We start from the raw sequence: 23,106 nt of genomic DNA, 5'->3' as shown, positions 1-23,106 counted from the left end.
ATGGTACTTCCATTCACTTTACACTACTGCTTGTGTCTTTAAAAAAATCTGATTAAAAAAAGTATGCAAATCAGGAAAGTTTGAATGAATTCAAAAGCACTTATCATACTTGTTCAGGGACTATGAACTATAGTTTTGAAATAATGGAGTCACCATGACAGCCAGAAAGCTGTTTTTTCTCTTTTAAAGTAGTTGTAAACCTCCCAAAAAATGAAAAATGAACAAAAGCATATCCTTCTATAGAGTGTACTAGTCTGAATCCAAAGCATCGAGTGCGGTTCCTCCCTGGTCTCTCCTCTCTTTACTGTCTGAATGAGACACTGATAAGACTCTAAGCCAACAAAACAGTCTTCTGGGAGACACCCCCCACCCCAGGTGACTGACAGCCTCAGCTGTGTATATTTCCCCATAGCAGTGGTTAGAGGGGGTGTGTCCCTTCCCTCCACTGAGGTTTGAGGTTTCACTGGAGCTCTGTGCTCTAGCTCTGTAGTGTGTGACATCAGATCCTTCTGCTTTCTACTTCTGAGAAAAATCCTGTATCTGTGTGTTTTACAAGGCTGTAGAGGAGAAATGTCTGCATATAAACAGGTACAGCTTATATAGGAGGGTTTGTTTCATTTCTGTGTCTTATCTGAAGCTAGTCAATTCACTGGGTATATGTAAGGGTTTACAGCCATTTTAAAGATAAGTCAGTAGTGGCGGCCTCCATGCTGCTTTAATGACAAATAACAGCTGACGAATCTCATGGCACATGCCATTCAGTGTCTCTACATCTTCCAACTGCTAAAAAATGACAGCTAGCAAAAGGGACACTTACATTTTAAGTCTGCATTTCCACAGCGGCATTCCTATTAAGTGAAACATGCTCATACTAATGCAAAGAAAAGTGTAGATGTTTTCCTTTTTTTTCTAGATAATAAAAATGAATGTCTATGAGTATGGCAGTTCATTTTTAATACAATGAACCCTTTTATGTGTACTAATTACCAATGGCAGAAAGGACATGATGGAATTTGAATTAATATAAAAACAATCACAAGTTTACATTTCTAAATCTTCTGTATCATGCTGAAGTTATGTCACCATACCCTTCCTAAAAAATACACAAGCATGCTCGTAATTTTGGATTTTTATTTTCATGACTGGTGATAAACCAATGGTTGCCCAGAATGATTCTGATTACAAATCTTTTTTTTCATTATTTGTGAGTATATATATCTTCTACTCTGTTTTTGAAAGTTTACTGTTAGATACTTAAAGAGGAATATATTTTTTTCCATAATTAGCATTTCCTTCTTTGTCTGAGCCTAACACATCAGTTGAAGAGTTAGGGGTTCAGAGGAGGCTTCTGCCTTCTTGACTCTTTGACCTTACACCACACTGACTTCCAGCTCCTGAGTCAAACTGCTGACTCAGATAACCAAATCCAATGTTTAAAAAGATATGCAACGCTACAGGGCTCTGTTTTCTGACAGTGCTATACACAAATAAGATGGAAGTCAGATTTATGATTCTTTTTAAACCTGTCAAATGCCTATTGTCTTAAAACATATAGCACATAGGCAAATCTTGGATCCCTTTATATTACATTGACCACTTTTTTAACAAACAACGTTTTCTTAATTTTCAACATATTGTCTTTCCTCTGACAATTTACAGCATGCAACATGCATAGCTTTTAACTACAGTGTTTAACATACGTATATACTATTCAAATAACAAGTACCAGTAGATATAATATCATACAAGTCAGAAAACATAAAAAAAAGTCCTACCAAGTATACATGTGCAAATAGGTTTGAAATGCTACAAGGAAAACTGTACAATAATAAGATATGTACTACACATCCAGTTTATTTACAAGTAGATATATGCTAAGCATTACTATACAATACATGCCTACATAAAGCAATGCACAATATTCAGAACAAAAAGCAAAAACATATGGCATCAAATTACACCAAAGAACTGTTAGACTAACATGCAGGCTATAGTACTATAGTAATAATACAATACATGCCTCCCAACATTCACTGACTTACCTTTCTTGTAGAAAATGCATATAAACATTGTTTTTGATAAATTATGTTCATCATCTGATCGACTTAAGCCAGCGAAGAAAATTTAGGTTTTTCTCATCGTTCTGCCATTTCAATGTGGGTGACTATGGCAGTAAACAGAAGGACTGGAGGGGAGTGTTTAATCACTCACCAAACACTATATTTGTAACTTAAGCTTTCTTTAAGCATGCAAATAATTAATGAAATGAGATCACAGAACGAGAGAACAATGCTTAATGACTGCTCAGTACTGACTGTCTAACACATGTAATTTAGTGTCCTTGCCAGATATTACTCAACCTTAACTTGTTAGATGTTACAGCCAAAAAAAATGAGGACTGTATCATTTCCCCGCTTCCTCAGCTTCCCTTATATATCAAGGTTTCTTTTTTTTCCCACAATAAAAAAGCTCATTGGATGCCAGCCTTCAGGAGCAATGTCAATAATCATTCATTGGCATGGGGAGCAAGCTGAATATTGCTCAGTCTTGGAGAGTAGAAGGCTCAGCGTGTGATTCTGCTCTATTGCCACAGAAACCGCTTCGTGATAAATAGAGCAGCTTCACACAAAGAAGGAAAAACAAATAACTAAATCTAACAAAATTCAGTGAACACAACATAAAAAGAAAATGATTGTTGATTTACAAAAGTATCTCAGTGAGAAGTAACAAAAGTTCAGATGTTGTAAACATCTAAAAAAGCTGCAAGCCAAATAGTAAGTGTGGCACATTTCGTCGATGTCGAAACCTGAGGGACAACTTGTCAAACTGCAAAAAGTTCTTCATTAACATTTATCATTATCACATAGATTTCCAAGTGGCAACATTTCAATAAAATGCCTCATAAGCTGTTATTATTTACAAGCTGAGCAACCCCATCCAACCAATCCTGTCCAAAATACTGAACTTTCATTATCTAAGAGGGTGATGCACAAAGTGAGATGCACATAGAGGGTCCACTTACATACCATGGTAGAGTTTAAGCTTCATAAAGGCTGAAATTTGGGTATGTTTCATTACAAACACAAATCACACAAAACCTTCAGACTTGCCATACTTTAAATAGTTTGCATACACTTGCTTTCTTGACAGCAAACTTATAGTAAGTCACTGGCAGTGTGGCATCAGTTTACACAGTCAATGGCTTATTGAGCAGTCACCGTTTCCTCTCTGCTAGTTTCTCTCTTTAAAAATTGGCAAGAACTCTAGTATTTACAGCAAACAGTCCAGTGAACTTATTTAAAGCTGATCTCCAAAAATTATATAATACAACCCCAAACCTCCTTCTCCATAGTAGTACCTTCTTTCAGTAGCCCCAGAAGCACTTCTTAGATCTTGTCATGTCATTAAAAGGGTTCATGAAATTCTTGCAGTGGCACCTGGAAGGAGGGATCTCCAGGGTACACTATATCACTTTTTGGTAATATAGGTGAACCTGAAAAACTAAATAAGAGTCTTCTGCCTACGGAAAGTCTGTGGGCAGGCCCTAGGAACAGTAACTAGGATAGCTGGGTGGGGTGGTGGTAACAAACATCCTTGCATATACAGCTCCACTTACTTAAGGTAAAACTACAAAAAGAGCTGGCTGGAGTGACTGATAAACGCATCAGAAAATTAGAGTGGTTCTAAAGGTTTTTTTTCTTTAAAATTTTTTTATCATACTTACCTGCTCTGTGCAATGGCTTCTCAGGTCCCCTGCTAGAGCTTCTTTCTGCTTCTCCTTGCCAAGTGACCCCAGAGCAAGCTGCTTGCTCATGGGGCACTCGTGCATGCTCGCTCCCAAGCCTATAGACTCCCATAGACATACAGAGTGTAGCTCAATCCTGCCCTCTCCTCCCTCCTCACTGGCTGTGAAGGCATTGACTCCCTCTGCTCTGTCTCAGCTAATGAGAAGAGAAAGACCCTAGAGAGCCGCTGCTTTCATGCACATCACTGGATCAAGATCGGGTTCAGGTAAGTATTGGGGGGCTAATAGGGGAGTTGCACACTGAAGGTTTTTTTGCCTTCATGCATAGAATACATGAAGGTAAAAAAAACTTCACCCTTTACATCCACTTTACAGTGGCTTAGACTCAAATAACAACCTGACACATCTAATTAGAAGTATAAAAAAATAAATGCATACATACATTCACCGGCCACTTCATTATGTATACCTGTTCAATTGCTTGGTAACACAAATTGCTAATCAGCCAATCACATGGCAGCAATTCAATGCTTTTAGGGATGTAGATGTGATGAAGACGACTTGCTGAAGTTCAAACCGAGCATCATAATAGGGAAGAAAGGGGATTTAAATGACTTGAATGTAGCATGGTTGTGGATGCCAGATTTGCTGGTCACAGTATTTAAAAAACTGTTGATCTACTAGGAATTTCATGCACAACCATTTCTAGGGTTTACAGAGAATGGTCCAAAAAAGAGAAAATATCCAGTGTGTGGTAGTTGTGTGGACAAAAATGTCTAATTGATGTCAACGTTTAGAGGAGAATGGGTAGACTGGTTGCTGTGACATTCAGATGGTAGGATCAGAATTTGGCATAAACAACATGAAAGCATGGACCCCTCCTGCCTTGTATCAATGGTTCAGGCTGGTGGTGGTGGTCTGATGGTGTGGGGGATATTTTCCTGACACTAGCAAGGTGTGCCTAATAAATTGGCCGGTGAGTGTATATATTCCATTACTTCCAGACTCTAAGACTAATTATTCTATTTACTTTACATATACAGTATGTATTATCTACTTTGTGCCATAGGTTTGGACATATTTGAGTTATAATAACTATTTCAGTTTCCTTGGGTAATCTTACAGATTTTACTAATGTCTCTACAGATAGATATGCCTCATAGGAGATTACAATTCTTGGTTTTTCTATGTTGGATAGGGAGAGTGAAATTGCCTCTCTTTTTTAGAGATATTATAAATAGTGTGTTTATCTAATATTCAGTGTGTAATTTATCCCTCATACATTATCGCTCTTCCTTTTTTGGTTATTAATATACTTACTTTTTCCTGTGGTATGTGTGTTAAAAAGTTGCTGCTTCTCTGCCTTGCAGCAGCTGCAAGTATTCGACCTGTCAAATGGGTGAATACCTACTTCCCCTGCAAAAAACTGTGGTTCATCCTACTGACTTACTATAGTCCTGTAGTAAAGTTTCAGCCATTGGAAGGAACCACAAAATATGGGCGGGGGAGCAAATATTCTACACACTTGGAACTGAAGAATACATACATGGGCTGGGGGCAGAGAAGCAGAGATTTTTCAATAAATGGGCTGCTGGAAAGGTAAGTTTTGTTTGACAGATGGGCTATTGAAAAAATGACCTTGTGGTGACAGGATCACCCTCAAACTTTCAGAACTGAGCCTAATGTCATTTTGCAGCCAACATTTTATATGGGTTTTTAAAAGCATGGAGCAAGATATAAAAAACCCCATAAATGATTATTTTCACTAAAGTGAGTACATTACTGGAACTAAGGATTGTTTTTATATCTGTTTGAAGATCAGCTGATAATGTGGGGACACAACACAGACATTTCAAAGTTGCTCCACACAACTCAGTGCTATTCTTCCAAATGTCCACCCCTTCAAAAGCAGCAGACTCCTATGACGTCACAGATCTTTGGATGATTTACAAAGCAGAGCAAAATGATTAGCATCTTAAGAATAATTTCTATGCAGCCCTCATTGAAACAGCTTATCAAAGAGAGCCTGTCACCGAACCAAACTTTATGTTTTTATCTGAACGTAATAGTATTTTGTTTTTTTTTTGGCAATTGCTATTAGCTACTTTGGGCAATGATTTTATTTACAAACTGCAAGGTTATGTATAGGGAAACTTCTGGGTATGTCAGATCTTGGCTTAAATAGACTTATTATGAAAACAAGCAGCACTAAGGTTGTGTTCAGAGCTGCTCTCTATGAAAGTCAGGAGGGAAAAGTCACAGTGGGCAAAATACAAATCAAGGTTTTGTTGATACAATATGCTTATTCTGATACAAAAATACAAACTAAGCCCATGCAAGGGAAAGCAAAAGCTTTAGTTTAACGTTGGCCACACCACCAGTGCACATACTCAGTTTGCTTTCGTTTTCACACCGGGGAAGCCCTGTGTAAGCTCAAAGTCACCACCTGAAGCTTACACAGGGCTTGGGGCTCTCTACCAACCAACTTTAGACAGCACAGCTTCTACACAGCAGCCAATCACCAACTCTGTCACATGGGAGGAAAGTGAGTGAGTGACATGCTTCCCCTTTAATTGGAGTACTTAAAATTTTTCTATGCTCTCAGCAGCCAAAAGGGCAGGAGATTGAAAGGAAGGTGATTATGTGTTTTAGATGTAGTCACCACCAGTGAACCTGTTAATTTTCCTGTGTGACTAAAGTACTGGTTCGCGTTTAAAAAGCTCCACTATGTTTAATATACAGTGCTCAGCATAAATGAGTACACCCCAACAGATTTGTCAGAAAACCTTTACTTTATTTTCAGAATCAACAATTTGTATGGGAAACTATACTACAAAATACTCCCACAAATGCGGACCATTGATGGCAAACAAGATTTTTTAATTTTCACACACAAAAATGTATTTTTCCTAACTAATTAATTCAAGACCATGTTGCAAAAATGAATATACCCCAACGAACGTCTTAGGAACAAAGCTAAATTTTAGACAACAAAATCCTAATTAACAAGACTTACACTACAGGTGAGTCTAATTAGTCATTAAACAGGTGTCCAGCAGACAGTTGATTATAAAAGAGCGTTACTTAACAAAGAAAACCCCTTCCCATTTCATGATGTCAGCAATGGCACCAAATGGAAGAGAAAAGTCACAAGGCCTGAGAAAGCAAATCTTTTCTTTACACAAAAAAGGTGAAGGCTACAAGACCAGCAAAGATTTATTTATCAGTCAGAATACTGTAACAAAATTGATACAAAAATATAACAAAGTGGAACTGCAACCATCTCACAGAGACCTCCAGGCCGTCCATGGAAGTTAACACCTTGACAGGAGTGTCTTTTGATGAGAAGGGTTGAAGAAAATCACCATGCAAGTTCACTGCAGTTAGCTAAAGAAGTAGAAAGCCAAACTGGGGTGATTGTTTCCCATGACACAATATGGCATACACTGCAGAGGAATGGCATGCATGGGTGACATCCACAAAGGAAGCCTCTCCTAAAGTCCATGCACAAAAAATCCCACCTAGAATTTGCCATGTCTCATTCTGAGAAAGAAGGCGACTACTGGGACTCTGTACTCTGGAGTGATGAGACCAAGATACATGTTTTTGGAATTAATGGTTTCAAAACTGTATGGTGTCGCAGATGTGAGGAGTACAAAGAAAAATGCATGGTGCCTACAGTAAAACATGGTGGTGGCAGTGTCCTTCTGTAGGGCTGCATGAGTGCTGCTGGTGTCAGGGAGCTGCATTTCATTGATGGTATCATGAATTTACAGATGTACTGCTCTATATTGAAAGAGAAGATGCTACTATCACTCCATGCCCTTGGTCGTCTTGCACTTTTCCAGCATGACAATGATCCAAAAAACACATCTAAGGCCATTTTTTTTTTCATTTCTGTAGAAGAACAGAGTGAAAGTGATTCAGTGGCTAAGTATTTCTCCTGATCTGAACCCATCGAACACCTATGGGGAATTTTGAGGAGACAAGTTGAGCATCACTCTCCATCCAGCATTCAGGCTCTAAAATTCTTGAAGAATGGAAAAAGATAGATGTTGCTACATGATGCCAACTTGTTCATTCCATGCCTAGAAGACTTCTTAAGTTTTGTAAATTGTTCTTATGTTCATTGAGATATTGATTAAATTCTTAATTTTCAAAAGAGCACTGTAGTTTGCACTTACTACCAGCAGACAATAAGACATGTGGGGGCATAGTTGATTTGGTTTTTAAATGTAAAGACCTCAAGACTATCACCCAGATCTTGGTTTCAATACCTAGAATAAACATACTGCTTGTGAGATCTGGAAAGCCTGTGCTTTCATTCTGCATAGTGGAACATACGTCCTAGAGCAGGGGTCTCCAAACTTTCAAAACAAAGGGTCAGTTTACTGCCTTTCTAACTTTAGAGGGGGCCAGACTGTGGCAAGTGGGAGCTGAAAATACCCTGGCATTGGTGGGAGCAAACAATGCCATAGGCTTGGTGGTCAATGTGAGTAAGCGAGTAAAAAAAATAACATTATTGATGTCAGTGGAAGGAATAGTGCCCAATCATTGGAGTCAGTTGGAGGAATAGTGCCCCATAATTGGTGTCAGTGGGAAAATTAGTTCCCTATCTCTGGTGTCAGTGGGAGGAAGTGTCCCATTAGTGTTTTCAGTGGGAGGAATACTGCCTCAGTAAAAGGAATGGTTTCTCAAGGGCCAGATAAAGGCAAGCATAGGACCACATCCAGCCCACGGGCTGCAGTTGGAGACCCCTGTTCTAGATCACTGACTCACTTTAACCTTTTGAATTTGCATCTTAACAATACACATTAGCAGGGGCAGGTCCCATATTTTGAGCTTCACAGGTTTACTTTAAACACTTCCACGTTTCTGGGACTCAGTATTTTATCTTAAAGTATATGCACATGATCCTACTTGCAGTAAATACCCATTGACCTAATAAATAATAACCCTCCTTTTATTAAATGTTGACTAAGCAACAATTTGTAAGTAGAAGGACCCTTTGTAAAGCAGTTAAGGCAAATTTGTAGCGGGGAATCCCCATTCTAATTCATTTCAGAATAACTGAACATTGAATGCAGCTTTATTCAGGACTCATAATGGTACCTGATGGAAAATGTTTGTGTGACCAGGTACCAATCATTTCCCCCTTTTGTATGAATTCTTTATTTATTCAGACCAAAGTGAGACAAAATTAAACATCTAGTCTTACATATCAGAATCCAAAGTGATTACAGATAGTAAGAATATTAACAAATCTTGATGGGTATGAGTAATTGCTAACAGAGCAAAACATTTTTTGTATCTAGAAATTACTATGAGATGCTAAGACATCATACTGATATTGTGGCAGTCTCTGCATTTTATAATTATGAGTTAAAGGGAAGAAGAATGTTGGGGGAGAGTGGTGGAGGACATAAAACAAATCCCCCAAAGGTGTAGAAGGGTAATGAGGTAGGGAAAGAAAATGGTATCATTGGAGGGGTAAGGGTAGTGGTAATGGAATGGATACCTAGAAACTAGGAAAGGGGAAGTGAAGGAAAAAAGGCGGGGGGAGAGAAGAAGGGGGGTTGCCAGAAAATGAGTCCCAAGGCTAAATACACAGTTAGGAAGTTTGAGCATCGGAGGTAAGTGTTTCTACATACAGAATCCAAGACATTCATATACAGTACTGTACAAAATTTTTTTTCAAATTGGTTGTTCGAGTCTGCTGTGAGCTGCATCATCAATTCAGTGCCTGAGATTCTAGTATGCCACTGTGCCATGCTAGGTGAGTCTGTCTTTTTCCACATCAGCAGAAATGCAAGCTTTTACAGCATTCAGAAAATTGACAAGAGAATTCTTGAATCTCTTGAATGAAAGTGGTGTGTTATATAATAATTAAGCCTGTTTCTAATAGAGGCCTTGACCCCTGACCAGAAGTTAGCAAGTAGTGGACAGTCTCATAAAATGTGTAGTAAAGACCCTTGCATGCTTTGGCATTTCCAAGGAAGGGGATAAATCAATGGGTTGATTGTCCCAAAAAAGTTCTATTTGTGGGCAAAATGTGTTGGGATGGGTTAGCGGCCTGTGATGTAATCACACCCACCAGTGTACAACATAGAAGTGTTTTATGCTTTTCTATACCCTGTAAACTGCAGGTTGACTGGACTGGGCTTGAAAGTTGCAGTGGATCCTGGAGTGATCTCATTTAGGTGCCTAAGTGGTTTTGAGCTCTTGCATTCAGAGATCACTGAAATCTGGTAAGGGGGTGGCACTTTCGCTATCTGATGGTCCAGGAGCACTGCATGTGGGATTCATGCATGTATCATCTATATTAGTATTTAATTGCCCTTTGGGACCTAAACCTGGACACTGGAAGTGGACTTTTCTATGTTTATTTTTTAATTTTAATCCATCGATTTTGTTTTCATTATTTCACATTGTTTCATGTATTATATTGTTTTTTGGGGAGGAATTTGGATAAACATCTGCATAGGATGTTAACCTATTATTTATTAATTTGCTTATAGGGGTTTGCGCATCTTTTATATATAGTAGTTTTAGCATTTTCCTTTATCTGGAACACTGAGTGTGGCATCTCCCTATCATACTAAGCACCTAAGAATATTGGGTTTTGAATATACACCTCCTGCATTGTACACTGCTCAGTCTAGTTCCATATAATAAAGGAATAGGCAAATCAATCTTTAGTACAATTTGTACCTCGGTAAGGGTAATGTAACACAGACTTGAGATGGGATGTGAGACGTATTGTTGACAATATTTTTCAAGTGAGATACATACAGAGAATAACATGTTCCAGTTTTTTATGTTACCAGTCAATGAGGATAGAACAAGCTTAGAACTATAATTAATTCCTTGGAGGATTTTGAAAAGCATGTATGTTTGGTGACTTTTGAAACTTTACATTTAGGCTGATGTCATAAAGGTTTGTGTGCCACATCTGACAGTTAAAAAAATGTGTTTGCAGCAATAGTTGACTAAGGGATATTTGAAACAGTAGAGTACACTCCTTGTACATGAATAATGTGCAGGGGTCCCTATCCTCATAAGGAAGAGAGATCCTGTGGATAAGAGTGATATATCATCATAATGCACCTGTGATAACTGACCTACCACACAAGTAGGAATATTCTTGAAACTATCAGATAAGTAAGTGAAGAAAGAATACAATAATAAAAAGAAACATATATCACATAAATTTTTTTTATAACATACCTGTAGATACTGACAAGTCCTCTCTGGTTGACAAGACTCAGACTTCACCAGTGCCTGCTCCATGTTTATTGCAGGTTTCTGATACACCTCCCGTGCCCTGCTTACTGTTAGTGTTGATGCCCAAGAACTTTTCTTCAACATCTGGCTGTCCAAACTTACAGGTAAACTCACAGGTAAGTTTGTTGTACAAGTGTTGCATTTCACATCATTATTGCTTCTTGATGACTTTAACGCATGCTCACTAAGTGTATTGTAAGCCTCCATGAAATACTGAGATGCAGAACGCTCCGGGCATCTACCCATAGTCATGACTGTAGAGGGTCCATGGTACATGCAAACATCATTGTCTAGATTATCCTGTGAGCCCCACCACCCTGAAATGTTTGTTCTTGGTTTCATCTCAGCTCTTCTTTCTTTGCTTTTACTCCTCTTACCATATCTCACTGTTTGCATTTCATCTGGGCTGGCTTTGCTTCCATTGCTATTTCCCTTCATTGGTCCTTCAAGAGAATGGGATTTTGTAAAGAGTTTCTGAACAGAGTGAACCAAGTGACGTATCCTACCAGGACTGTCACCACGATGCTCCACGGCACTCCTTTTGTATTGCAACGTGTGATAGCCATCTCGATTGATAGGTATCTGTCTTTCAAATTGGTCCAAGAGATTGGTAGGAAGGCGGTTACCTTTTCCAACTGTTCCATGGGGGACTAGCGCACACTCATCCTTAAGCTCATGATGAGAACTGTAATGTCTCCTTGGAAAAGTACTACTAGCAATCTGATCCCCATAGGACATCATGCATTCTACTGGATAGGAGTTCCTTTGAGCATAGTAAGGATGATCTGCAGGATGAGGATCTACTGGATTCAGCAAATATGGCTTTCTGTCTGTGTGATGAGGCAAGGCTTCACATACTGAATCACAAACAACCCCATGATGATGGCTACGGCTGCTTGATATGCCTTTCATAATTGAGATGAAGGATATGTCAAAGTCATTGACTATTTGATGTGGTCAGTGTAGAGGTCTTAAGCAAAGGCCTATAAAACAGAAAAGACATGTTAGATGTAATGCGTCAAAGCAGATGCTAGTACTTGTGGACAGTTTTCTAATAACTAAATATAATTACCCTATAAATACCCACAGAAGCATAGGGGATGCTCCAATAGCAAGTTGTAAGAAAAACTTCAGTGACTATTAATTTCTGTAATTAAAAAATGCATTCTGTATTGAAAGCTCTGTCTGTTCCAGTGAAACTGGTAAGTAAATGTATACTCAGATGGCAGAGGCTCTGCTAATGGTAACCACATTTGGGGGTTTAGCCAGTTTAGCCATTTGTATAATTTACTGACCTATGAGTTCTTAATTGTCTGTTACTGTTAACAATATGAATAACACAGACTGAATAACGTGTGACCAGGTGAAGAACTGTAAGTCACTTTCAGTATATACCAGGGGTCTGTAACCAGTAGATCTCGACCAGGTGACAGGTAGATCACGGTCTGGGCTTGCTGACCCACCATCCCAGAGCATCGAACAGAGTGCAATGCAGAGGGACTATTAGTGAAGTTGGAACTGTAGTTAGGAGCAAGAGCTGCATAAACTGATGCCTCCTCTGCAGTACTGGCTCCTGTTCCATGCGGAGTGATACCAACTGTATTCCACCTCTTATCCTGGCTAGCGGTCTGGGGGGGGGAGAAATTTACTCAACTGCAGGGTTTTATCACCCCGCCCTCCCAAAATGTACCTGTGGATGAGCCCTAAGGGTGCCACTGAGGGCTCATTCACAAGTAAAGCAGGCACTGCTGCTCCCCTGAAAAGTGATCCGAGTGTGTTTGACAAGTGGTCAGGAGGCATTATGTTGCCTCCTCACCACGTGATTTAAACCCATGATTGCCATGTATTTTCAACGTGGCAGTATGGCAATTAGAGGTTTAAATCAGGTGTGAGGAGACGAAACTGGGTAACACTGTGCTCGGTGATCTTTGACTTCTCCCATGTTGTTCAGGTAGATCTCTACCTCTTTAAGGTTGCCTATCCCTGGAATATACAGTATAAGGCATTGGCTTTCGGTAAAACATCAGAAACAGAAAACAAATGTATAGTTACTATATAACGTCACATAAACAGTTTCCAAATATGTTTTCATAAGCAGATTAGGTAGCTATGTGGTAATAATATACCTTAAATTATGAGGTTATTTGAGGTAACAAAAATACCATGACTTTTTAAAGTCAACATGTCACTACTAGGCATATATACTGCACATTTTAACTGAAAGTGGAACTTTAATCAGAAAAATAAGTCCTGCTATATCACTTCCTGCTGGCCCCTTCTACAGGTATAGCTAAGTGAAACACTAAAAATAAGTGTCTATACTGCTTAAAAGCCAGTAATACAATGTCTCACACTGCTCTACACATGATCGGTTGCTCTTTTTTTGGCATTGTTGAAAATCTAGAGGCTGATCTGCTGACAGCCTAAAGATTTAATGCTGCTCAGGATTTCTGGGCTTCAGAAAAATGGCATCCCCTAGCAAGAAGAAACAGGAACAATGCTGGAGGCAATTTACAGCGCACACTAATTTTGGCAGCAAATTTAATAATGTGGAATGCATCTTCCCTGCTAAAGAACATAATTTTTTTTAATCAAATTGTTATGGAAAAAGTTTTGTTTTAATGAGAAAATGCCCTACAGCTACAGGAAGATGTTCAACTACACAAAGCCCACAGCTCCGAAGCCATCTTAAACATTAATAAAGTAAAATACTGCCAATAAATTACATGATTCTTTCCGTCATAGGGACGTCCCCATCTTATTGTGTACTTTTCCCCTTCACACTTTTTGTCACCATGTAGATGGTAGCATAAGCCACACCTCAATATGTTATGAATGTAACCCTTGCTATTCCTTGTCCCCTGATCTTTGTAATAATATTCCAAGAACCCCTTCAATGGTTTTCACTGCTGTGTACACTCAATGGCCACTTTATTAGGTACACCTTGCTAGTGCCAATAAAATATCCCCCACGCCTCTACACCACCACCAGCCTGGACTACTGATACAAGGCGGGATGAATCCATGCTTTCATGTTGTTTATGCCAAATTCTGACCCTACCATCTGAATTGCGCAGCAACCAGTCTGCCAATTCTCCAAAAATAGTCTGCGCTTGATGTGTGATGTCAGCGTCATTGCGGCATCATCACACCAGTGCACGTTTTTCTATCTTACTGCAGCCTTGAGGGGTATTGCGCTTACAGCGCCATTGTGCCTGCGTGGCGGTGGATGCCTCCTTTTGTTGAGCACTTACCCTCTTTGACTGCACATACATGGTGTTGGGAGGGAACAGTGACTAGCCCCTGGGGACAAATGGTGGAAGCAGTTGAAAATGGTGTTTTTTGGGGGGTTTTTTCTCCCCATGAGGAAACTGAGCAGCCACACTTGTTGAGTGCCTCCCCTCTTTGATTGCACACACATGGTGTTGGGAGGGACTGCTGATTAGCCCCTGGGGCGAAAATAGTTGCAGCTTATGGAGGTGGTTAGCTCCATGAGGATAATGAGAAGCAACACTTTGATGTACAGCTCTTGATTCATGGTGGGTTATGTTTTGGCTGCTTATATTTGTTTTGGCATTTGGCCTTGGGTACATGGTGGTCTATTTTTCACTGTTATATTCTTTCATTTTCTGACTGGATTCTGTGATTTGGGTCCCTCTTTCTTTCTCTTTTTCATACCACCAGGTGAAGTACATGTCATAAAGTGATCTTGTTTCCTTTATTCCTCTATTATTGCTAAATTACTGCCAGTGCTGCACTACATTCTTATTGTGACTCAAATATCTATTCAGTATTACAATGAGAGCTTCTGATCTTTGGTGGTTCATGCCTTGGATGCTTATATTTTGTCTTTACATTCGGCTCTGGGTACTTGGTGGTCTCTCTCTCTTTCCTGGCACACCTCTTTGTGGAGTAGACATTGAGACCAAGATGTCTTTCTTCTACCACTAGCTGCAGTCTTACACCTCTCATATACTTACTCACCATATGTCTCCTTACTCATAGTTATACTGCAACCAGCATTAAGCATTTTATTATTTTTGTCGCCTATCACTCATCTTGAATTCATCATTCATTTATTACTATAATGTATATCTAAATTTCTTTCCATAGTAATTATTTTGGGTGCCATCATGATTGCCCACCCACTTTGAATCTGCTTATGGCTTTTCCCCTTGGGTTCTTACAGAGTCGTACTTCCACAGCTCCCGGGTGAGACTCCCCTGGCGATCACTATTTGGAAATACTGTCATATATATTTTTAGCTGATTAGTAAGTATTAGGGTTCCTCTGGTGACCCTTGAGATTAGAACTACTTTATATTATAAGATACTACTAGGTTGTTATATACTTGATGTTTTACCTTGCAGATATTATACATGCATCTACTCCTGAAGAAGTGAACTAAGAGTCATGAAACGCAAATGCAATTTGAAATGCAATTTTAATGTAATTATGTATCAACATCCTGATTGTATATGGTCAATTGTATATCCAATTATGTATGAAATGCATTAAATGCATCTGCGGCCTTCGACACAGTCGACCACCCCCTCCTCCTCAAAAAACTACATTCCCTCGGCCTCAGAGATTCTGCTCTCTCCTGGCTCTCATCCTACCTGTCAAAACGCTCTTTCAGCGTTACCTATAATGCTACCACCTCCCCCTCACTCCCCCTCTCTGTTGGGGTCCCTCAAGGCTCTGTCCTCGGAACCCTTCTCTTCTCCATCTACACCTCCTCCCTTGGCCAACTCATACACTCTCACGGCTTCAACTACCACCTCTATGCCGATGACACACAAATCTATCTCTCAACCCCCCACCTCACCCCCTCGGTCTCCGCCTGAATCACACACCTACTGAGCGACATATCAGACTGGATGTCGCTCCACTTTCTTAAACTGAACCTCTCCAAAACCGAGTTTCTTGTCTTCCCCCCAGCCCGGACACCACCCCCCATTGACTTTTCCATCACATCCAACAACACCACCATCAAACCCGCCCCGCAGGCCAGAGTACTTGGTGTCATTCTGGACTCCAACCTATCCTTCCAGCCCCAAGTCCAATCTTTAAAAAACTCGTGCAGACTCCACCTCCGCAACATCGCCAAAATACACACGTTCCTAACCCCAGAAACCACTAAACAGCTCATCCACTCCCTCATCATATCACGACTCGACTACTGCAACTCCCTCCTCACTGGCCTGCCTCACCGCTGGCTATCCCCGCTTCAGTCGATACTGAATACGGCTGCCAGACTCATTCACCTTTCCAACCGCTCCGTCTCCGCCACCCCCCTTTGCCAATCCCTCCACTGGCTTCCGATTGCGCAACGGATCAAATTCAAAATCCTAACACTGACGTACAAAGCTGTCCACCATACTGCCCCGTACTACATCACTGACCTAATATCCAAGTACCGCCCAGTATGCACACTCCGCTCCTAACAAGACCTCCTTCTCTCTAGTTCCCTGGTCTCCTCCTCCCATGCCCGCCTCCAGGACTTCTCCAGGGTGTCACCCATACTCTGGAACTCCCTGCCCCAACCCATCAGATTATCAATTACTCTCCTCTCCTTTAGGCGCACCCTGAAAACCCATCTCTTCAGGGAAGCCTACCCCACCCCCTGCTAACCTGCCGACCTCCTCCACTCTTCCTACCACTCCATCCCCCACAGCTATCTCCTCTTGTACCACTATCCCCTCCCTCCTAGATTGTAAGCCCGAAAGAGCAGGGCCCTCAATCCCCTCATGTTTTGCATTGTATTGGTATTGTTCTGTCACATGTTCTGTCCCCCTTTGTAATGTACAGTGCTGAGCGAACCATTGGCGCTTTATAAATACTGTATAATAATAATAATAATATGGATTTATTGCAAATTAGCTTGTTACCATTTTATTCTCTTTTTGAAAGCAATGAGAAGTTTATTAATTTATTAAAAATTAATGTTGGAAACTAGTTATTCATTGGTCGTGTGTGTTGTGCCTCATTTAAAGTCCTAGGACAAATAAATTGGTTGTATGAATTCTCCTCTGACCTCTGACATGAACAAGGCATTTTCATCCACACAACTGCTGCCTGCTGCTCACTGGATATTTTCTATTTTTCTGACCATTCTCTGTAAACCCTAGAGATGGTTGTACGTGAAAATCCTAGTAGATCAGCCATTTTTTAAATACTAAGACCTGCTCGTCTGGCACCCACAACCATGCTACGTTCAAAGTCACTTAAATCCCCTTTCTTCCCTATTCTGATGCTCGGCTTGAACTTCAGCAAGTCATCTTCATCACATCTACAAATGCCTAAATGCTCTGAGTTGCTGCCATGTAATTGGCTGATTAGCAATTTGTGTTACCAAGCAACAGGTGTACCTAATAAAGTGGCTGGTGAGTGTATTGTTGTTGTTCTTTTTTGTTATTTTGTTTTTTCCAAAACTTTTAATTAAAAGATCTGAAAAAAGTACTGCCAATAAAGCTGTGACAACACGTAAAAGCAGCCTGAGCTAGAAAACATCTTATGTCCTACTATCAGTCAGGGCCCCCGTTCGCCATGGCTCCTGGCACTTATCATTCTAAGTGTATGGTATGCAATCTGGCAACTATAGGTGCCTGCTGATAAATTCTATGGACTTATCCTTTGCCCTTGAGTGCCTTGGGGTTCCCACCAACCCTTCCCACAGTTGTCTGTTCTCCCTGCAGAGAGGCTTCACTTCACTGTATATTCCTCTCTTTTTTCAGATCATTAGCGCTGTGTTTTTTAGACAAACCTCTTAGTAATGCAGATAAGGAGACCTGACATAAATAGCTGTATATTAACCACATGCCGCCCAGCCACTGTAGAAATACGGCGGCGGGCAGGCAAAAACCACGTTTTAAAACGTGTGTTTTTTAAACAGGTAGGGGGCGCGCGCGAGGCATGCCGCCGCTATGTCCCGGCGATCGGCGGCAATAGCTGACAGAGAGCGCAGCTGCAGTAGCTGTGCTTTCTGTCAGTTCCCTGACAGCTCCAGGACAAGCTGATCGGGACAGAAGAGTTTCTCTCTCCCGATCAGCGGCGTCCCCTGCAGTACACACCCCCGCCCCCTAGTAAAACACTCCCCTCACACAGATAACCCTTCCCTGAAAAATAAACTTAACCCCTTCCTCCCCAGTGCCATTAGTACAGTGTCAGTGTTTTTTTTTTGCACTGATCACTGTATTGGTGTCACTGGGGATGTCAGTGACCCCAAGTCAGTACCCCCCCAATGTCAGAATGTCCGCCGCAGTCCCGCCATAAGTCGCTGATCGTCGCCATTATTAGTATAAAAAAACCCCCTAAAAATCCCAGTATCTTTCCCGCCATTTGTAAATGCTATAACTTTCACGTAAACCAATTAATTTACACGTATTGGTTTTTTTTTTTTTTAGCAAAGACATGTCGCAGAATGCATTTTGGCAGAAATTTATGACTAAATTTGATTTTTTAATTTTTTTTTACTGGACATATTTTATAGCAAAAAGTCCAAAATATTGTTTTTTTTCCTTAAAATTGTCAGCCTTTTTTTTTATAGCGCAAAAAATAAAAACCGCACAGGCAATCAAATACCACCAAACGAAAGCTCAATTTGTGGGAAAAAAAGGATGTAAATTTCATTTATGTACCATATTGCATGCCCGCGCAATTGTCTGTTAAACTAGCGCAGCGCTGTATAGCAAAAAAATGGCGTAAATTGCAGTATCTATACCATAGTTTGTAGACGCTATAACTTTCACACAAAGCAATCAATATACACTTATTGGGATTTTGTTTACCAAAAACATGTAGCAGAATACATTTTGGCCTAAATTTATAACCAACTTTGAGTTTACTATGTATTTTTTTATAGCTGAAAGTAAAAAATATTGTTTTTATTCAAAATTTTTGGCCTTTTTTTGTTTATAGCGTGAAAAATAAAAAGCGCACAGGTGATCAAATACCACCAAAAGAAAGCTCTATTTGTGTGAAAAAAAGGACGTAAATTTTGTTTGGGTGCAGCGTTGCATGACCGCGCAATTATCAGTTGAATTAGTGCAGCGTCGAGTAGCAAAAAGAGGCCTGGTCATTAAGGGGGGTAAATCCTCTGGAGATCAAGTGGTTAAGAAAGAGGCAATCTCTCTGCCTGCTGTACACTCTACCATATGGGGTAGCACAGCAAAAAGGGTATGCAGAAATTGTTTGAGATTTGCTAAAAGTTGTGCAGTCATTGGGTAGTGATCAGTTGTGTGCCAGTGTTATGTGCAATGTTCCTTAACATTCTGGGACAAGCTAAAGGTCAAAGACCTTTCTAGTGTTAATGAAAAAAAAATACTTTCAATTCATTTATAAAAGGTAAAAAAAATATATACTGATCATTAACAACAAAAGTTTCTTATATGAGCAGAATTTAATTCCCAGATGTGCAGTTCTGTTCACTTATACTACAATTCATAATATCAGAAGGAAGCTTGTCAAGATAAAGTTCAACCTCACTCAGCAGGAATGACCTAATTCCAAGACATTGTTTAACATAGCACAACACGTTACATAAAAGGTGTTAGAACTTTTAATAAGCAAATGTTTATATCACAAAGCATCAGCTTCTGAGAATTTGCCATTCAACATAAAAGAAATGAACACCTTGAAGCAGCCAAGGCAGATGGAGCAAGCATTTTCCCAAGATCTCTTCCTCAGCACAGCATGAATAAAACAGACTGGAAAATGACATGCTTACATGGCTTTGATCAGAACTATTTTCAGTGGAGCATTCTAGCTTCAAGGGATATTGAGAATAAGTATTTATAAGCATCCAAAGCTCAAGCATAGTATGCTGAGTGACGATGACTGATTCCCTGCAGTCGAGGTAATCGCAGTGTGCCTCTTTTTAAAGGGACCACTGCTGATATGGTTACTCCTTTTAGGAGGCAATTGCCAGGTTTAAAGCAATGCTCATGTGATCTCGCTGACTTCTTACCACAATGACATGCTAAAAAAGGGTAATGATAGGTTTGGGATAGTAAGAAAGGCAGAATAAGGTAACAAGAGCATTCAGTAGACCCATGATTAGTTTCTCTAGACACAAATTGTGTAACATGGCACAATTTAATTCTATAAAATATAGCATTTATCTATGAAATGTGGACTATTTCAGAAATGGGTGGTTAATAATGGTCTGAATTCTTGTATTTTCCAGGGACTCGATCTATAAAGTCTCAAATCCAGAGGCACTGGGTTATTTACAGTTACTACAAGTAAATGCTGTAAGCTGTTCACTTTGTTAGGGAAGTTGCTCTTTGCAAGATAAATGTCCCTAGAGCTTAGTGAATGAGGCAAAGCTCTGCTGAGTTCCATCATCCAATCATGTGCAATCAAAATGCAGGTTTTTTTTTTATTTAAAATATCTCGCGAGCCAGAAAGTAGACAAAAACTCCTTATTAATACACTCTAATAATGGATCGCAAAGCTCTAGCACATAACTACCAATGTGATAAACCGCAAAAATAAAATATATAGTGTTGCGCTCCCAAACCTCAAATCAATATATTATTATTTAAATTTGATCTCTATAATAAGGATCACAGTAATTAAGAATGATGTGTGTAAGTGAACATAAATACTAATACACTTATAATTTAAATTAGTACAAATAAATAATGTGCATAACAAATAAAATAAAAACTATAAAATAAAAATAAAAACAAAAAATAATCTAAAAAATAAAAATAAATATAAAGCAAATGTCCCAAAAAGTGACTTTGTGCTGGAAAATCTTCAATCTACAAGGATTATAAATCGGTGACTGCTTGTGAATCCTCCCTCAAGTGAAGATGTGCGCTCACCTCATAGGAAGCCTGCAATTAGGCTATACAGTTGTGGCCAAAATTATTCAACCCCCACTGAAATTGAGTGTTTTGGCCAGTTTGACATTGCTTTTGATCATTCAGTCATCTTGCTTACATTTACATTAAAGAGGCACTTGTAGGTCAGACAAATATAACATAACAGTTATAATGAAATAACCACAAATGTCTTTTCTGTGCTCACAGCATTATCAGTTTTATTCAACCCCCAAGTGACATTCAATCTTAGTACTTAGTACAGCATCCTTTTACAGTTATAACAGCTTTTAAACGTGAAGCATAGCTTGACACAAGTGTCTTGCAGCGATCTACGGGTATCTTCGCCCATTCTTCATGGGCAAAGGCCTCCAGTTCAGTCACATTCTTAGGCTTGCGCACTGCAACTGCTTTCTTTAAGTCCCACCAGAGGTTCTCAATCGGATTTAAGTCTGGTGACTGCGATGGCCACTCCAAAATGTTCCAGCCTTTCCTCTGCAACCATGCTCTAGTGGACTTGGAGGTATGCTTGGGATCATTGTCCTGTTGAAAGGTCCAACGTCTCCCAAGCCTCAGGTGTGTGACGGACTGCATCACGTTTCCATCCAATATCTCCTGGTACTGAAGAGAATTCATGGTACCTTGCACACGCTGAAGCTTCCCTGTACCTGCAGAAGCAAAACAGCCCCAAAGCATGATTGACCCTCCACCATGCTTCACAGTAGGCAAGGTGTTCTTTTCATCATAGGCCTTGTTCTTCCTCCTCCAAACATAGCGTTGATCCATGGGCCCAAACAGTTCTAATTTTGTTTCATCAGTCCACAGAACACTATCCCACAACTTTTGTGGTTTGTCCACATGGCTTTTGGCATACTGCAGTCGACTCTTCTTATTCTTTGGAGACAGCAAGGGGGTACGCCTGGGAGTTCTGGCACGGAGGCCTTCATTACGCAGTGTGCGTCTTATTGTCTGGGCTGAAACTTCTGTACCCACATCTGACAAATCTTTTCTCAGTTCCTCAGCAGTCACACGGGGACTTCTCTCCACTCTACGCTTCAGGTAGCGCACAGCAGTCGAAGTCAGCATCTTCTTTCTGCCACGACCAGGTAGCGTTTCAACAGTGCCCTTTGCCTTGAATTTGCGAATGATGCTTCCTAAGGTGTCTCTTGGTATGTTTAACATCTTTGCAATCTTCTTATAGCCATTGCCCTTCCTGTGAAGAGAAATCACCTCTTCTCTTGTCTTCCTGGACCATTCTCTTGCCTTCACCATGTTTGTAACCACACCAGTAAATGTCTAGAAGGAGCTGAGTATCACAGTCATTTTAAAGCTGCCTAATTGGTGCTTATTATGCTTGATTGCTGCTCGGTGACATCCACAGGTGTTTTCAATACCTGATGGAAAGCACCTGTATGAACCTCTGTTCTTCAGAGTGGTAGTCTTTAAGGGGTTGAATAATTGTGGCAATGAAGAAACCACATAAGAACCATTTACTACTGTATTACATAAACAATTGATGTCATTTTAGTTGCATTTGGGTAGTTACAACGTCCTTGTAGGATTTGATTCTGAATACAATTCCAAATGTACACTATAGTCCCTAAACCCCTTTACAGCATTGGGGGTTGAATAATTTTGGCCACAACTGTATAAGCTTGTGGTTCACCTCCTTTGGAACCTGCTTGTTTAGAACTCCTGCTTTAAGATATCCATGGTATGCGACATATGCTATAGGATGAATCTCCTCTCCAGAGGGTGCAATTCCTCTATATTTTCATCTCCATGCGATTCTTCACTGCAGTGGTTCTGTTTCCTGGGGCTCCCCACCAGCTGCTGAAATCTTCAGCCAGTTTGCTTATAGGTACCGATTTCGGCCATTTTCATTGTCTGGGTGGAGGTGATATCACTCCAGCGCATGCGCAGTAGACCATTTATCTTAGCTTTACCAGAATTATACATGCACAGTTCAGTGATGGGAAGATGATTGGAGCCAAATAGACTGGACTGAGCGCACTGGCAGGTAAAGAACTTTAATGCAGAACTTTAATGCAGAACTTCTGCATTAAAGTTCTTTACCTGCCAGTGCGCTCAGTCCAGTCTATTTGGCTCCAATCATCTTCCCATCACTGAACTGTGCATGTATAATTCTGGTAAAGCTAAGATAAATGGTCTACTGCGCATGCGCTGGAGTGATATCACCTCCACCCAGACAATGAAAATGGCCGAAATCGGTACCTATAAGCAAAC

At 40.1% G+C, this 23,106-nt stretch overlaps 1 protein-coding gene across 4 annotated transcripts in view; it reads right to left on the bottom strand.

Moving 5' to 3' along the window:
- DLGAP1 (DLG associated protein 1) overlaps positions 1-23,106 on the bottom strand; it is a 774,858-nt gene that overhangs the window by 386,229 nt on the left and 365,523 nt on the right. For all 4 annotated transcript variants that reach the window (XM_089678097.1, XM_089678117.1, XM_089678128.1 and 1 more), the window contains one exon: positions 10,973-12,012. In XM_089678097.1, the coding sequence (XP_089534223.1) occupies positions 10,973-11,941 (969 nt within the window). In that variant the 5' untranslated portion in view covers positions 11,942-12,012. The remainder of the gene's footprint in view (positions 1-10,972; positions 12,013-23,106) is intronic.

This window comes from Staurois parvus, unplaced genomic scaffold (assembly GCF_062004578.1).
Source record: "Staurois parvus isolate SC_StPar_1 unplaced genomic scaffold, SC_StPar_1.0 ptg000015l, whole genome shotgun sequence".
NCBI classification, from domain to species: Eukaryota; Metazoa; Chordata; class Amphibia; order Anura; family Ranidae; genus Staurois; species Staurois parvus.
The sequence above is the reverse complement of the archived record's forward strand: the minus strand, read 5'-3'. Positions and strand labels throughout refer to the sequence as shown.